General features: G+C 36.8%; 1 protein-coding gene across 2 annotated transcripts in view; it reads right to left on the reverse strand.

Moving 5' to 3' along the window:
• Dgkb (diacylglycerol kinase beta) overlaps positions 1-13745 on the reverse strand; it is a 705005-nt gene that overhangs the window by 160863 nt on the left and 530397 nt on the right. For both annotated transcript variants that reach the window (XM_023709934.1, XM_023709933.1), the window contains 2 exons: positions 12436-12526; positions 4848-5043 (listed from right to left, as the gene is read on the reverse strand). In XM_023709934.1, coding sequence (XP_023565702.1) covers positions 4848-5043; positions 12436-12526 — 287 coding nt within the window. The remainder of the gene's footprint in view (positions 1-4847; positions 5044-12435; positions 12527-13745) is intronic.

The following is a 13745-nucleotide window of genomic DNA, read 5'->3' on the forward strand; positions in this document are numbered from 1 at the left end:
GCAGCAAATAGAAGACAAAATCGGATTCATATTTGTATGAACATGTTTTAAAGTTCGAATGGTTAAACTTTTCAAAAGAGCCAAACTACACGAAGGAATTAGTTTTATTCCTGTTCCAATGTCATAGCTATTCTGTGTTTCTTGATTTCTATGTGTTATTTTGATTGTGTGGTACTGGGGCTTTTCTGAAACACACACATAATGTACTTTAGTGTTATCAACGTCTCATATTGTACTTAAGTATCTTGAACTGTTTTGATTCCATTCCTGAAGTGTGGAATCATCCTCTTGATTCTTCAAAGCTTAACCGATTAGAAAAACAATGGCCCGCTACCCTTGAGACATACTCACACTTTGATTAAAAAATACTTTTGAAGGTGCCAATTTTAATATAGTTCTGCAGCTTCCTAAATGGAAATTCATGAAACTGTTACTTGCTGTCTGATTCAGCCAGTCGCTCAAAATTTAAATTATCAGATTTATTTTACTATGTGCATAGAACAAAACTTTAAATTTTATGGCTACCTCCTTAGCTGCAGCTATGAGCTGCAGTTGTGAAATCAAATCTCTAAGAGAAGCTTGGCGTATATATCTATGTATCTGTATCTGTTTACATCTATGACTATGTCTATGTCTACATCTACTTTCACGTCTATGTCTATCTCTATATCTCTGTCTCTGTCTCTGTCTCTATCTCTGTCTCTGTCTCTATCTCTATCTACAAGCCCATTAGTTGGTGAAGCTAGCCAACAATCGTGCTTTCTTTGACAGTAAATAATGCTCCTCAAAATAGTCTAAATTTGTATCTAAAATACTAGCACTGTCATCAAGTTTTCCCTTCGACTGATTGCTGCATGTTATTTGGTTCTGTGCCAAACAAAAATATCTGAATTTGCTGGCCTTTTAGTTAGATCGGGTTCACATATGCATTGATGATAATGTGTCCATTTGTAAAGTTTTCTTATTAAATATAAAGAGTCATGTTCTTTTACATAACAAAGCAGGGCTATAGACCTCCCAATCAAAGCCACATTTGTATAAGTGTGTGTATCCATGTGTCTGTCTGTCTGTCTGTCTGTCTGTCTGCCTATCCTTGTATATCTCTGTCTCCTCAACTGAAAGTAAAGAAAAAAGAGGAAAAGGAAGAGAAAGGCCACAGGAAGTTGCTGTCACCTGCTAACACAAATTAATGGTTCGAGAATGGTTAATATGGTAAACTCTTTAGAGAACACATTTTTCTGCACTTCTATTAGACTATTTTATTGCTTCAAAATAATGCAGTGGATTTGCTCCAAGTTTTTTAGAGAACTGTTGAAGAATTGCAGTTATAATTCAGTGGAGCACAGTATGAAAAATAATGTTTTAGCTGAAGGCCTTTATATCTTTTAAAATGCAAATCTGCTACCTTCATCTGCAATCAGTCATTTATACATTAATGTGAATGAATTTATTAGACATCTTTCTGAGGTTAATTTAGATGAGCAGGAGGTAAAGATGAACTCAAATTGAAAGACATGGGAAAGATTAAATATTAAAGCAAGGAGCACTGAAGACAAACTTGGCCTACTTTGCAATTCTGCTTAAAGACGGTGCCATCGATATATAATGCACTAATTTGTATTTACAAACACACTCTCAAGGAAAGAGGCTGGGGAATTAGGAGTGTGTGAGGAAGAATATCTTTCACAACTGCATGCAAATAGTGCCATAAATTTCAATGGAATAATATAATTAAATGAATTGCTTATAATTTTGTTCACTCTGAATTAAGCCTATCATAAAATCCCCATCTACAAATTTATGGAATGTTCGCTTGTTATTTGAGTCTCCTCCAAAAGTGAATAGTCCAGCAGTTCCAGACCATATGGATTTTAATATTTGGAGGGTTTGATGCACCCAGCTTAATCTTTGGCCTATAACATTTCTTTAAATAAATCAAAGAGTGTGAGGCTTTTTTTTTTACTTTAAGTTCTTCTATTAGATGATATAACTTATCTCTGTTTTATGAATTTATACTTTCTCTGCACCTACCCTAACAATATTTTTCAAAATTTAGAAAAAGATGTATCAATTTCAAAACACGGTAAAAAAAAAAAAAAGTGCAGATGGTGACAGCATTCAAAAACTACATAATGAGAAAATTGTGTTCTAGAATCACAGATCATGAATGTTTCCACTTTTCTTTTATTATGGGGACTTGATTCCAAGAGCTCCAACTGGAGAAAACAAGAAGACAGTAGGGAAAAAAGAAAGTGTTTCCCACACATGCGAGTACCAGGCGTCTACAACCATAGCCGTAGATAGTTCAGGCTTTATTGCAAATTTGTACTCCTGAAAACAGCATACTGAGAGAGCTGTGAGGCCAGGCAGTCGGTCTGCTTGAGGCAGCTGCACAGGGGCAGTGCACATATTCGCCTCAACAGATGTTTGTCTGCATGGAGCACAGCCATATGCCTTTCACGCTTTCAACAGCTCAGGGAGTGAACCTGACTGGCCGCTGAGCCTCTGAGCATCAACTTGGCTCAATGTCTGGATCCTGCTCTTGGAGAGACCATACCTCCTGTTGGAATGAAGTGTTAGAATGAAAAACCTGGAATATTTGATAGTTATTGCTTATACATGTATAGCTTAAGACTTTTGTAAGAAGAGAACCAACGAATGCAGAGATAATACCTAATAATGTAATTTGTATAATTGAGAGTTTGTAAGTTGGTCTGTTTATGGTCTTTAAGCTAATTCTATTTTTTTTTTTTTTTATTTTAGGGAAGGTTCTACAGGGTATTCAGGATCTCACTACTAGATCAGACTCATAGTGATCTGCCTGTTTATAGCCTCCCAAGAGCTGGGATTACAGGTGAGCGTCACCACGCCCAGTCTCAGTTGCCATCTCAGCATGCCCCAGGGGTGGGGCCAGCATGGAAGACCCAGGGATTGTACCCCCACCCCCTGTGCCTGCTTGCAATTACTGCAATCCGCTGTGCTATTTTGTCTGAACTGCTAATTCTAATTCTTAAAAGTTTTTACTATTCTCAGAAATCTACTTGTCTTACACTTAGATTGTTATTTAAATATGACAATATTAATGTCCATGGCTTCTAAAAGCTAATATTTATTTTCCACTCATTAGTAAGTCACATAGGAATTTTTATGTGTCTTTAAAATGTCATTTTTCTTCATGTTTTCATAATCATATTATATTCTGAGTATGAAATATTTCACTTGATTGTTGTAATCTTTGGTGCACTAAACTACAGAGTTATGCAGGCTTATTTGTTCACTTCAGAAGCTTCCAAGCCTCCTGTCATTAGTAGGCTGCAGCAAGCTTTGGTCTCAAGGGACTGAGATTCTCTAACAATCTAACACTGTCACCACTGATCTTTGTCACCCTCACAGTACCAAATTCTACATAACAGAGGCAACAAGCCATAGAATTATTGCCCACTAGTAGAAAGTCCAAAAACCTGATTTGTTTATTTATTTATTTATTTATTTATTTATTTGTATGAGTGTCTTAAGGCTGTGATCTTATATTTTGTCCTTGCTACTTTGAATTAAGACCATATATTATCATATTTCCTGGTGCAATAATGGCATTAGGTAAATTTTAGAAAGCAAAAGATGTATGTTAATACATATAATTTTTTGGCAAACATCATCATTTTATTACCTTTGCTTGTAAAATCTATGAAGAAGGGGCCGGCAAGATAGCTCAGTAGAATAAATTCAATCCCCTGAGTTCAATCCCCGGTTCCGTAAATAAATAAATAAATAAATAAATAAATAAATATTTTAAAAAATCTCTCAGGAAGGAATAAATGTCATGTACTATTCTGAATTATATTAAAGCCCATTTAAACATTCTGTCCCACAACTTTTGTATCTTATTTTGTTACTTTCTGCTTACTGTTTTGTAGATCTCCTGGTGGTTGTTACTAACAATTTGGGAAAAATAAAAGATCATAAAATTTTATCGTGTGATCTTTAAGCATTCCCTTATAGATCATACTTAGAACAATGCAGCTTAATGTAAGACATCTTTAGCCAAGCCTGATTAGAGAGGGCAAAATCCAAATCTTTCCCAGTGCAACCTTGGAACAGTCCACACAGGCTTTGTCATGCCACCCAACATCCAGACTAAACTAGTCAATTTCAGAAAAGGTTAATCTGTAGTATATCCTTAATATTGTCTTGTGTGGAAAATGCTCTTGCTGGAGAAAGACAATACAGGAGAAAAAAAGTCTAAGAAAACCATATATAAATTCCAAATCTATTATTACATAATTTAAGCACACAAGGCTATCTGATGATAGAAAAAGTACAACTGCATAATAAGACATTTATTGATAACATATAACTTTTTTCGTAGCTGCAACAAAATAACCAGCACCCAAAGTTAAAGGAGGGAAGGTTTATTTAGCTCTCAGTTTGTAGAAGACTCAGTCCCTAACTGACTGTCTTCAATGTAGGCAGCTCCACAGAGAATGATTCATGGCTCCCACAACCAGCACAGGCAAAGGGGACTAGACTCTTTCTGTCCTTATATCATATGCACACTAACCGCCCTAGGGCTTGTACATCACTCACACCCTTAACTCCAGTCAGAACTGTGCCAAACCAGTCAGTGGAGTGATTTACTAATCACACACCCTAATCCCAGCACCCTTAATCCCTACCTTGCACTAGGAATCAATCACACACATTAGATTCAGCTACCTCCACAAAAGCCCCATGACCACAGGAGGTTTTGCAGGCACACCTAGACACAGATGATGACATAATGCAGTGGAAAGTTCCCTTCACGGTAGCCTTTAAAATGTGATGAATGAGCAGGTGCACAGAAACCCTACCTTGACTTGCAAACTTCAACTCTTTGGCATCTGTGAGGGTGGTTCTTTTGTCCGAGCCTTTTTTCTCTATCCGTCGATGGCTTCTCCTTTTCTTAGACTCTCCCCAAAGATTGGATCCTCCATGCATGCTTGGTATATTCAAGATCGCAATTCCTTCCAGGGAGATGTTCATTAAATCTATCTGCACTCCATCACACTGACCAGCAGAAGGAAAGAACAGAAACTGTCAGATGTTTTAGCTTTTCCTCTTTAGTTTCTTCTTTTTTCACTTATTTCCTAATAAGGGCTTATACATTGATAACACTAACATTTCTAGATAACAATTTCAAAAGCACATAAATGCTTTTCCTACATGTCAACATAAAATATAACACAAATCAAGTAACATTAGCGTATTATCATTTATAATCCTTAAAAATGTTGAAACTGAATCACTAGTGTGGCTTTGTTTATAGAAAACCTTTGAGAAATACGGTATTTTCTGCACACATAACCAGCTGCAAATTCCCAGCCTGTTACAAGGAGGTTGATTCTGAGCAGTGTGGTCAATTTTCATGCAGTGATTCTAATAATTGGCCCTTACTGCAAAGTTCCACACTTCACAAAGCGCCATGTGGGGCAAAGGAAAACACCAGTATGCCTGATTCATGGTTTCCATTTCCATCGGAGGAAGCAAGGATTGAAGTGACTTGGAAGACTTCAAGGAACAAAACTGTGAAACAGCACTTCAGATGATCTCAGACATGGGAATGACCAAGCAATAGACCGAGGGCAACAGGAGGTGCAGTTGTCTAGATGAACGGGGAGGACCCATCAGCACAAGGGAAGTGATGATGGTTTGAAAAATAAACAAAACATCATTCAGACTTGTTGGTTTACGGCATTTCTCAGTTACTTTTCTTTCATTGCTGGGACAAAATACCCAATGCCTCAAATTAAAGGAGGAAAGTTTACTTAGCTCAGTGTGTGGAGATTTCAGTTGGCTCCAAGGCAAGATGGTGGTGCAATACAGGGGCAGCCATTCATGGCGTGGAAAGATACTCAAAGCACATAAGCCAGAAAGAGGAACGCCTCGCTTCTTCCCCTGTATTGTACACAGGGTACCCAGATGAGGGCAGGTGCAGCGATTGCACCAACAATCCTAGCACTAGGCAATGAGCCACTCTCAAATTCTAGATTCAGCTGCCTCTGTAAAGCCTGCCCCATGACCACATGATGCTTTGGGGGACATCCAGGCACCAACCATTACCCTTAGTGACAGAACATTCTGGTGAAAATGAAAAACATCCAGAGATCACGAACGCAGTGCCTTGCCGTCATTACTAGTTACAGTCGATTTTTAATTTTTAGAGATTTTTCTGTTCATTGCTGTTGATGGATATGCGTGAGGAGTAGCAAGGCTATTCTGCATTTGTGAATGACTGAGTGCATTATTTGCCTTGGGATTTCTAGAATAGAAGTTAATATATTTCAGAAATTGTTCTATTTTAAGTTATAACTCAATATGAGAAGAGAATATGAGGCAATTAAGAAGACATATAACTTTTGTTTTTAAAAGGACTTTTTTTCATGGTGAGTAGCTCATAACCCAGATTATGTTTGCCATGAAGTTGCTTTACTCTTCATATCTTTTGATAAAATAAGTCACTGATGCTAACTTCATTTCTCTCGAAATTCATGACATTTTAGACTTAGAAGAAGTACTGGGCTACCAAATTGAGAACAAAGCAAAATCCTCTCTTTCTCCACATTCACCTCATCACACTGAATCTAGGATTACATTTGTGCACCAGAAAATAAAAACTGTGAAATAAAGCAACACATCTTGAGCCTGCTTGGCAGGGGCTGAAGCACATTCTAGAGAAAGTGCCAAGTTTTCCTCGACGTTGTCTCGAAGAGAGTTAAAGCAAGGTCTGGATGACGTTTTTCTCTTTTTTCCAGAAACAAGTGATTTTTCCCCTTCCTTTTCATGTATTAAATTAAGATGGTTTCTTTTTTACTAAAGAATTCCGCTCATGTGTACACTCACTTACTGCTATATAGTCTAGATAAACAGATATTAATTTCATAATTAAAAGTAATCTTGTGTAAATACCCTACAGGCCTCAATGAATCAAACACATACTGTGTGTCAGGCCTCCTACCGTCTTCAAGTGGAAAGTACTGGCTAGATAATTAGATAGTACATATTTTTTAACCTTATTTGCATGCATATTATATCTTTTGCACACTGACAAGCAGCAGTAACAACAAAAGTCAGATTACCACAGGGAATTCCCACAAAGAAGTCTTCATTCCTTATAATTTGCAGCCTAAATTAAAATAATTTGATCTTTGACAAGGATGAAATGTCAAGCAGAAGGGGGTCCTCTACAAGCCACGGCCCGTGGCTTCTGAAATCTGCCTAATTTATGTCAGTCACTTCTTAATACATATTTAAGTATTACACGAAAAAGATGATAAATATGCAATCTGACACCTTTGGTATTTCCCTGCTGTTAATTTATAAAGGTCTGGCTTCCCCCAAACTGACTAAAATGATTTAAATAACAGAAGAATCTCGAAATAAGCTGGAGTTGGGGCCTGGCTTCCATTTTCACTCAATATTGAACACAGCAGGTAGTACACTAAGACAATTATTTGACTAGGCCTCCGAACCCCGCTGTGACAAGTTACTTTCAGAATTAGTGAAGGAGGATTCCTTTGTTCATCTGCAGAAAAAGCGCAAGTTGCAAGTAGATTTTTTTTTTCCTTTTAATTGAACTGGTAGAGTTATACGCAACAATGGAAGAACACCAGCGGACGCTGGTTTTCATGTTGGCCCTGCTCAGAGCCGTGTCATGTGTCAGCTTGAGGGAGCAGTACAAGTCATTCTTGAAGAAGTGAAGAAGAACATTCTTAAGGAGTTGCCAAGAACAAGAGCTGATGAAGAACATTGATGTCCCTTTGCGGGCAGGATGATGTACTTAAATACATTGCTATTTATTAATGATTTGTTTCCACTAGTTCTTGACCTCAGGCAACCTTCCTCTGTTTGCTTTAATATTATGTTCATTAGCCTGGAAAATTTCAGGGCTAGTGCTGATGGAGACCAGGACTTGGAGCGTACCAGTTGAGTATAGGAAAATAAAAGCGAGGGCTACGAAATATAAACAAGTTATAATACGGTGTCAGGTAATATCTTCATCCCCTTTGATGATTTACAACTTTGAAAAGGTAACTGCAGAAGAAAAGAATATAAAAGCCTAAATGCTAACGGCCTCAGTTCATCAATAAATCCTGAATATTTTTATTATGTAGGAAAGGTTATTAACATATAGTACTATTTATAGAGTGCAATGAGGTGAGGCCATTATCTTCTTAGTTTTAAAATGGAAGATGCTATTTCCAAGATAAATTTAGATTAAAAGGATGGTTTGCACATTTTGCCAATATATATTAATCCTAGTTTTTTACTCTGGTGAAATGTAAGCAGAGACAGCAAATTTGATGAGATATAATTAATGATAAATTATAACATGTTCCACAGTGTATCTGATTCTATGTCTATATCAAAAGAAATATATTCACATTTTTTCTTAGTGAAACTTAAAACATTTCTTTATAGATATTGTTAATATTAGGAGAGCTAGCGCAGGAACTGTGGGGGAAACCACCTCATCGCCTTTAAGGATTTTGTCTGCAGGGCTGAGGAGATAGCTTGGCAGTCTAAGCACTTGCCTGGCAAATGAAAGGACCCATGTTCAATCCCCAGTACCAGATGCCGTGCTGGCCCCGGAACCCTGGGTGTGCTATGCCAGCCCCAAGACTGGTTCTCTTTGCTAGCTTACCCGACTATTCCTGTGCTTCAAATTCTGTAACTCATGCTGTTCTCTATATTGTTCATTTCATATAAATGAAACCACTAAACTTGTGAGTTTTAATTACTTGACTTAATATTATGGTCTCACAGTGCATCCATTTTCCTATATATAATTCAAATTTATTCTCCTTTATGGAAGGGTAACACTCATTATATATACATTCATTTTTTTTTCTGTCCATTTATCTACTGATGGGCATAGAGATGTTCCAAGATTTAGCCATTGTGGGCTTATTTTTTAATTCTTGAGATCAATTAGGTTTAGAAAAGTTCATAATCATTGAGGCAATTCTCAATATCATGGGATGGAAGTTCTTGGCTTTAAAATCTATGATTTGTGATGGTTAATACTGATTTTTCAACTTGATTGACTTGGGAGACACTGAGGGGATTTTTAAGCACCTTCCTGGGAGTAGGCAAGGGGACGTGGCCTAGAGCACGGTTTCTTGTCTTTCCTATCTCTGGCTCTTTTCTGTCTCTCTGCTTCCTGGATTCCATGAGCTCAGTTTTTCAACCAGGTCTTTATGTTCTGATGTCTTTGCTTTGGGGGCAGCAAACAACCAATTACAAGGTCTGAAACCCAGAACCAAAATAGACCTTTCCCTGAAGTTGTAGATGTCAGGTATTTTGTGCAAGCAACAACAGTTGAGCAATACAGCCTACTTCTGGACTGACCAACAACCAAAAGACTGAAATACTGGAGAGTTGGCTTGCCTATTCTCTCCCTTACTTTGTTTGGAACAGAGATGCAGAAATCAATCTTCTCTATTTTATTCTTATTTGTCCCAAATAAACATTTAGATTTAATCATTAACACTAACATAATTCTTTTTTTTTTTTCTAAGTGCTTAAAGAGAATGACAAGCTCAGAATTGGATGCATGACAAATCTTGTAAATTCGTACTGTTTTCATGGAGACTAACACAGATAATGCACACGGAGTGCTCAGCACCAAGTGTGAGCTGGAATTAAGATCAATACATCTTAGCTAATAATATTTTGATTATCAACTACCATCCTATGATATTTATATCACTCTAAACATTTGTCCCTTTTGGAAGGAGATTTCCACATGACAGAAGAGAGTGAAATAAAACACACAGAAAATGGCTTGTTTTTGAATACTCTGCCAGTGAAACGTATATCCATTGCTTGAAGTTCTGTTGTTTCTTATGTGGTTTGTTCCCTATTGTATATTTTTCAAACCATACTTGGTGTAATTTTAGGCTGCATAGGAAGTAATAGCAAGCAGAATCCAATTTTTGAATTGCTGTTTTTGCTATATTTAATTATGAAGCAACCTTGAGGGTAGAAAGACATATTCTGCTAATATGATAGACTGGATTCATTAAAATGTGAGCAGAGAGGCAGATTTGGCATTGCTGTCACACACAGATACTTACATGTACACACACACACACACACACACACACACACACAGCATGATGGAAAATGCACACAGAGTTTGTAGTGCTTCCTAAAACAAACCAATAATGCAGTGTCAGAATGCCCAATTTGGAACATATATAGCAACAAGGATCAAAGAAAAAAAACAACTCTATTCTAGTTGTTCAGATTTCTAGGGAGTGTCCTAAATAGTTTTTCTATAACATGCAAGCATCTGGAGAACAAAACAACTCAGTTTTATCATATTTAGAACTTTAAAAGGGAGCGAAGTAGGAAAAGTGAGATAAAAGATTATAAATGTGTCCTGTACGTGGTGTAAGTCCTTCGGTGTGTGGAATCATTATGTACTGAAAACATGTACAGCACTAATAAAAATAAAAATTTTAAAAATTGATGTTTTCCACATTGCTTTTCATTCAAATGTCTTTTGCTATATAATGCTCTTTGTTCTTGGAGTTTTTAAAAATTTGTGGCTCACACAATATCTCCCCATAAGTCAACAGCTCCTTTATCTGTAGTCAGGGACAGGCCAAGGTTAACAGAGGGTCAGGGGTACCAGGGTATCCTCCTTCATTCAACCAGATCTGAGCTTCTGTTGGCTTAAATGTTAGTTTTTGCCACAGGTTTCCTTTAGACATAGTTTTCTAAGAATAAAAGGTGATCAAAATCTACTGTATACGGCAATTTTATGAAAGTAATGACTTTGACTGTGAAGGGAAATTGTAGTTTTAAAATAAATATTATGTACATATATTACTACAAATAACTATGCACAACACATGTATATGTACCCCTTTAAATATAAATAGCACAAAACTATATGTTGTATTACATAATTTAAATATAGTATTGATTATTAGTGGCATATATTGTTAGTCACAATATTTAATGCATGTTCAATGTATATGGTCATAAACAGTAATCTCTGGATAGCAAGAGAGCTCAGAGGACTAAGTGCCTGCTTAGGCAAGTGCATGGACCGGGGTTCAATCCGCAGTACCACAGGCTGTACTGACTCTGCCCCTGGGCATGCTGAGCCAGCCACTGAGTCCAGCCACAGTGCCGCACGCCTGTAATCCCAACGCTGGGGAGTCTGAAAACAGGAGGATCACTATGAGTCCCAGGTGTGTAGTGAGACCCTGTACCAAATACATTAAAAAAAGCATGGTAATGTCAGAAAATCCATTTTGAGTCCAAATCTTTAGTCTTCTTAGACCATATTTCTTACTAATAGTAAAGCCTAATCTATTGAAAAAGGGCATTCCTATGTCATAACCACTTGGCCTGTGTCAAGTTCTTAAATTATTTTTCTAATCATGATGAGAAAAAATAACACTATCACATTAGGATGAGTATTATTCTGAGTTTTGTGTTATCAAATAGAAAGTTAGGAACAAAAAGAGCCTAGTTAGGTCGTTGTGCACTTCTGTAGCTCATAACCACTTCTGCTTACCAAGTTATAACTTGCATATGTACCGTGCGAATGACATACATATCAGGAGGGTGCGTTTGCATTTATTTTCATAAAAATAAAAGTGCCGAGTCAGCATTTCTCAATTCCTACCTCTCCGTCATTAAATATTCGTGTTTTCTAATTCTGCGTCTTATTTTTTGTCTTTACATTTATCAAAATATAGCTTTTTCTTTTCCTTTAATATTTAGAATCTCACCATGTCATTTTCTTTTACAATATGTCTCCAAATTTTTTACTCCTACAGCGTCTGTCTATTTTTGGAAGACCTATTTGCTCCAAGTCTTTTCAAAGTATGTCTTTTCTTATTATCTTCGCTCCCTTTCTTGGCATTTTCACTTCCTATATATGTAACAGGGAAATGGCAACTTTGGGAACTGAGAAGGCCTAGCTAATGAGTGGGAATGAAATGGGGAAATACATTTTTTAGAATTTATTCATGGAAGTAAGTACAGTTCTAGTGAACTGTGTTTTAAGGGTTATGAGATATTGAGATTTTAAAATATTAAGTGTTTTATATATCTTGCAACTTCTTTTCATTTTCTTCAACTACTTCTTTTCTCTTACATCTTTCTCTCCACACTACGCCATGAACCTCTTCCCTGGCTCTCCAAATTGTGTCCCACTTCTCATTTTTATACTATGTTAAATCATCTCACACCAATACTTAACTGTACACGAACAGCTCAGGGATGACTGCATGCCTTATGAGTGACAAAAAAGACATTTTAGACTCTTGGACATACTTGCTGAAAGTGTATTTCATTGCAAGGTCTATGCCATTGACGTATTAACAACAAAACACAAGCCATTTTCTGTTTTTACAAAAGTGAATTCATTTTTCTTACTTCTATTTCTACAGATTCATGAAGCTTCTTGCAGGTGGCTGAGAAAGTTTCAGATGTACCAAACTCAAAATACCAAAATTTGTTCTTCATTCTGAAAAAGGAAAGGGAAATGCAACTTAGGCAATTAGCAATAACAAAAGTCATGTTTTTCTTTTTACACTGACCTCAGTCTGTCTCGCATTACAAGTAATAGAACAACTTTGAGGAGAAGCGACATCCAAAATGTAATGAATGATCACATAGCTTTCAAACCTTAGATATTGGTATCAATCTCTATGATAGTTCCTGAGGGGCTTACAAGAATGTGTTCATTTGACAGATTCAAGTAAACCTTTGACACTTCTATAATGGTTTTGGTGCTTATGACTGCTGTGTTAGGTAACTTGATTTTAGAACTAGCCACTCTGTAGTCATAAGGAAAGCAAATAATTCTAAGATTTTAATGGGGAAAAAATGAGATAAAATTTAAATATGCAAAATGATTATGCATGGATATGTATTTATTATAAATAGACATGATTAGACACCATATGAAAATAAAGAAATAGAGGTTATCTATAAGGCTAGAATGCATGACTTTAGGATAATCATTGACTTCTAAAAAGATATTATGTTCTCTCATGTTACCAATAGGAGGAAATTATGTTATCCTGTAAAAGACCAAACAAAATCATAATATCAGTATAGCATAAACTGCAGGAAAATATAGTTTAAAAGATTTTAGTATTTATCCTTAAAGGAATATCAGATTTTTTTTTCATCCCATGAACCAGTGATGACAAATTAGGCTTTTTGTACCAGGTAAAAATTTAGAACCACTTAATACAACTTTATTTATTTTTTGTAGGTCATGGGGGAATTTATTTATTTTTTTATTTTCATAATTTTATTGATAAACAAATAGCAATGAGACAGTTTCAAATCAAATCGCTAGGACAGTTTCAATAACTAACACACTGCATCCATTCTTCTTAGAGGTTAATTGCTGTACAAGATGCGGACTTGAGATCCTATTCACAAACACCATTAGAACAAATCATTCTATTCATTAAGGGAATGTAACTATATATCTATCCTAACCACTTTGAAATACACAGATACAAAATGGACATTCGGCCGGCGGGACCAGTCCCAGCCCAGGCGCAGCGTGGGCCAGACCCTCTCCCAGCCCCTCGGGCCGCCCCCCACCACTCCGCAGTGCCTCCCCCAACCCGCCCGCCGAGTAGGATTTTCTGCCGAGTTCCGGGAGCCCCCAGACCCAGTCCTAGCCCAGGTCCGGTGAGTGTGCGGAGAGTTTCCTGCTACCCTGC

Source organism: Octodon degus, unplaced genomic scaffold (assembly GCF_000260255.1).
Source record: "Octodon degus isolate 3935 unplaced genomic scaffold, OctDeg1.0 scaffold00015, whole genome shotgun sequence".
NCBI lineage: Eukaryota > Metazoa > Chordata > Mammalia > Rodentia > Octodontidae > Octodon > Octodon degus.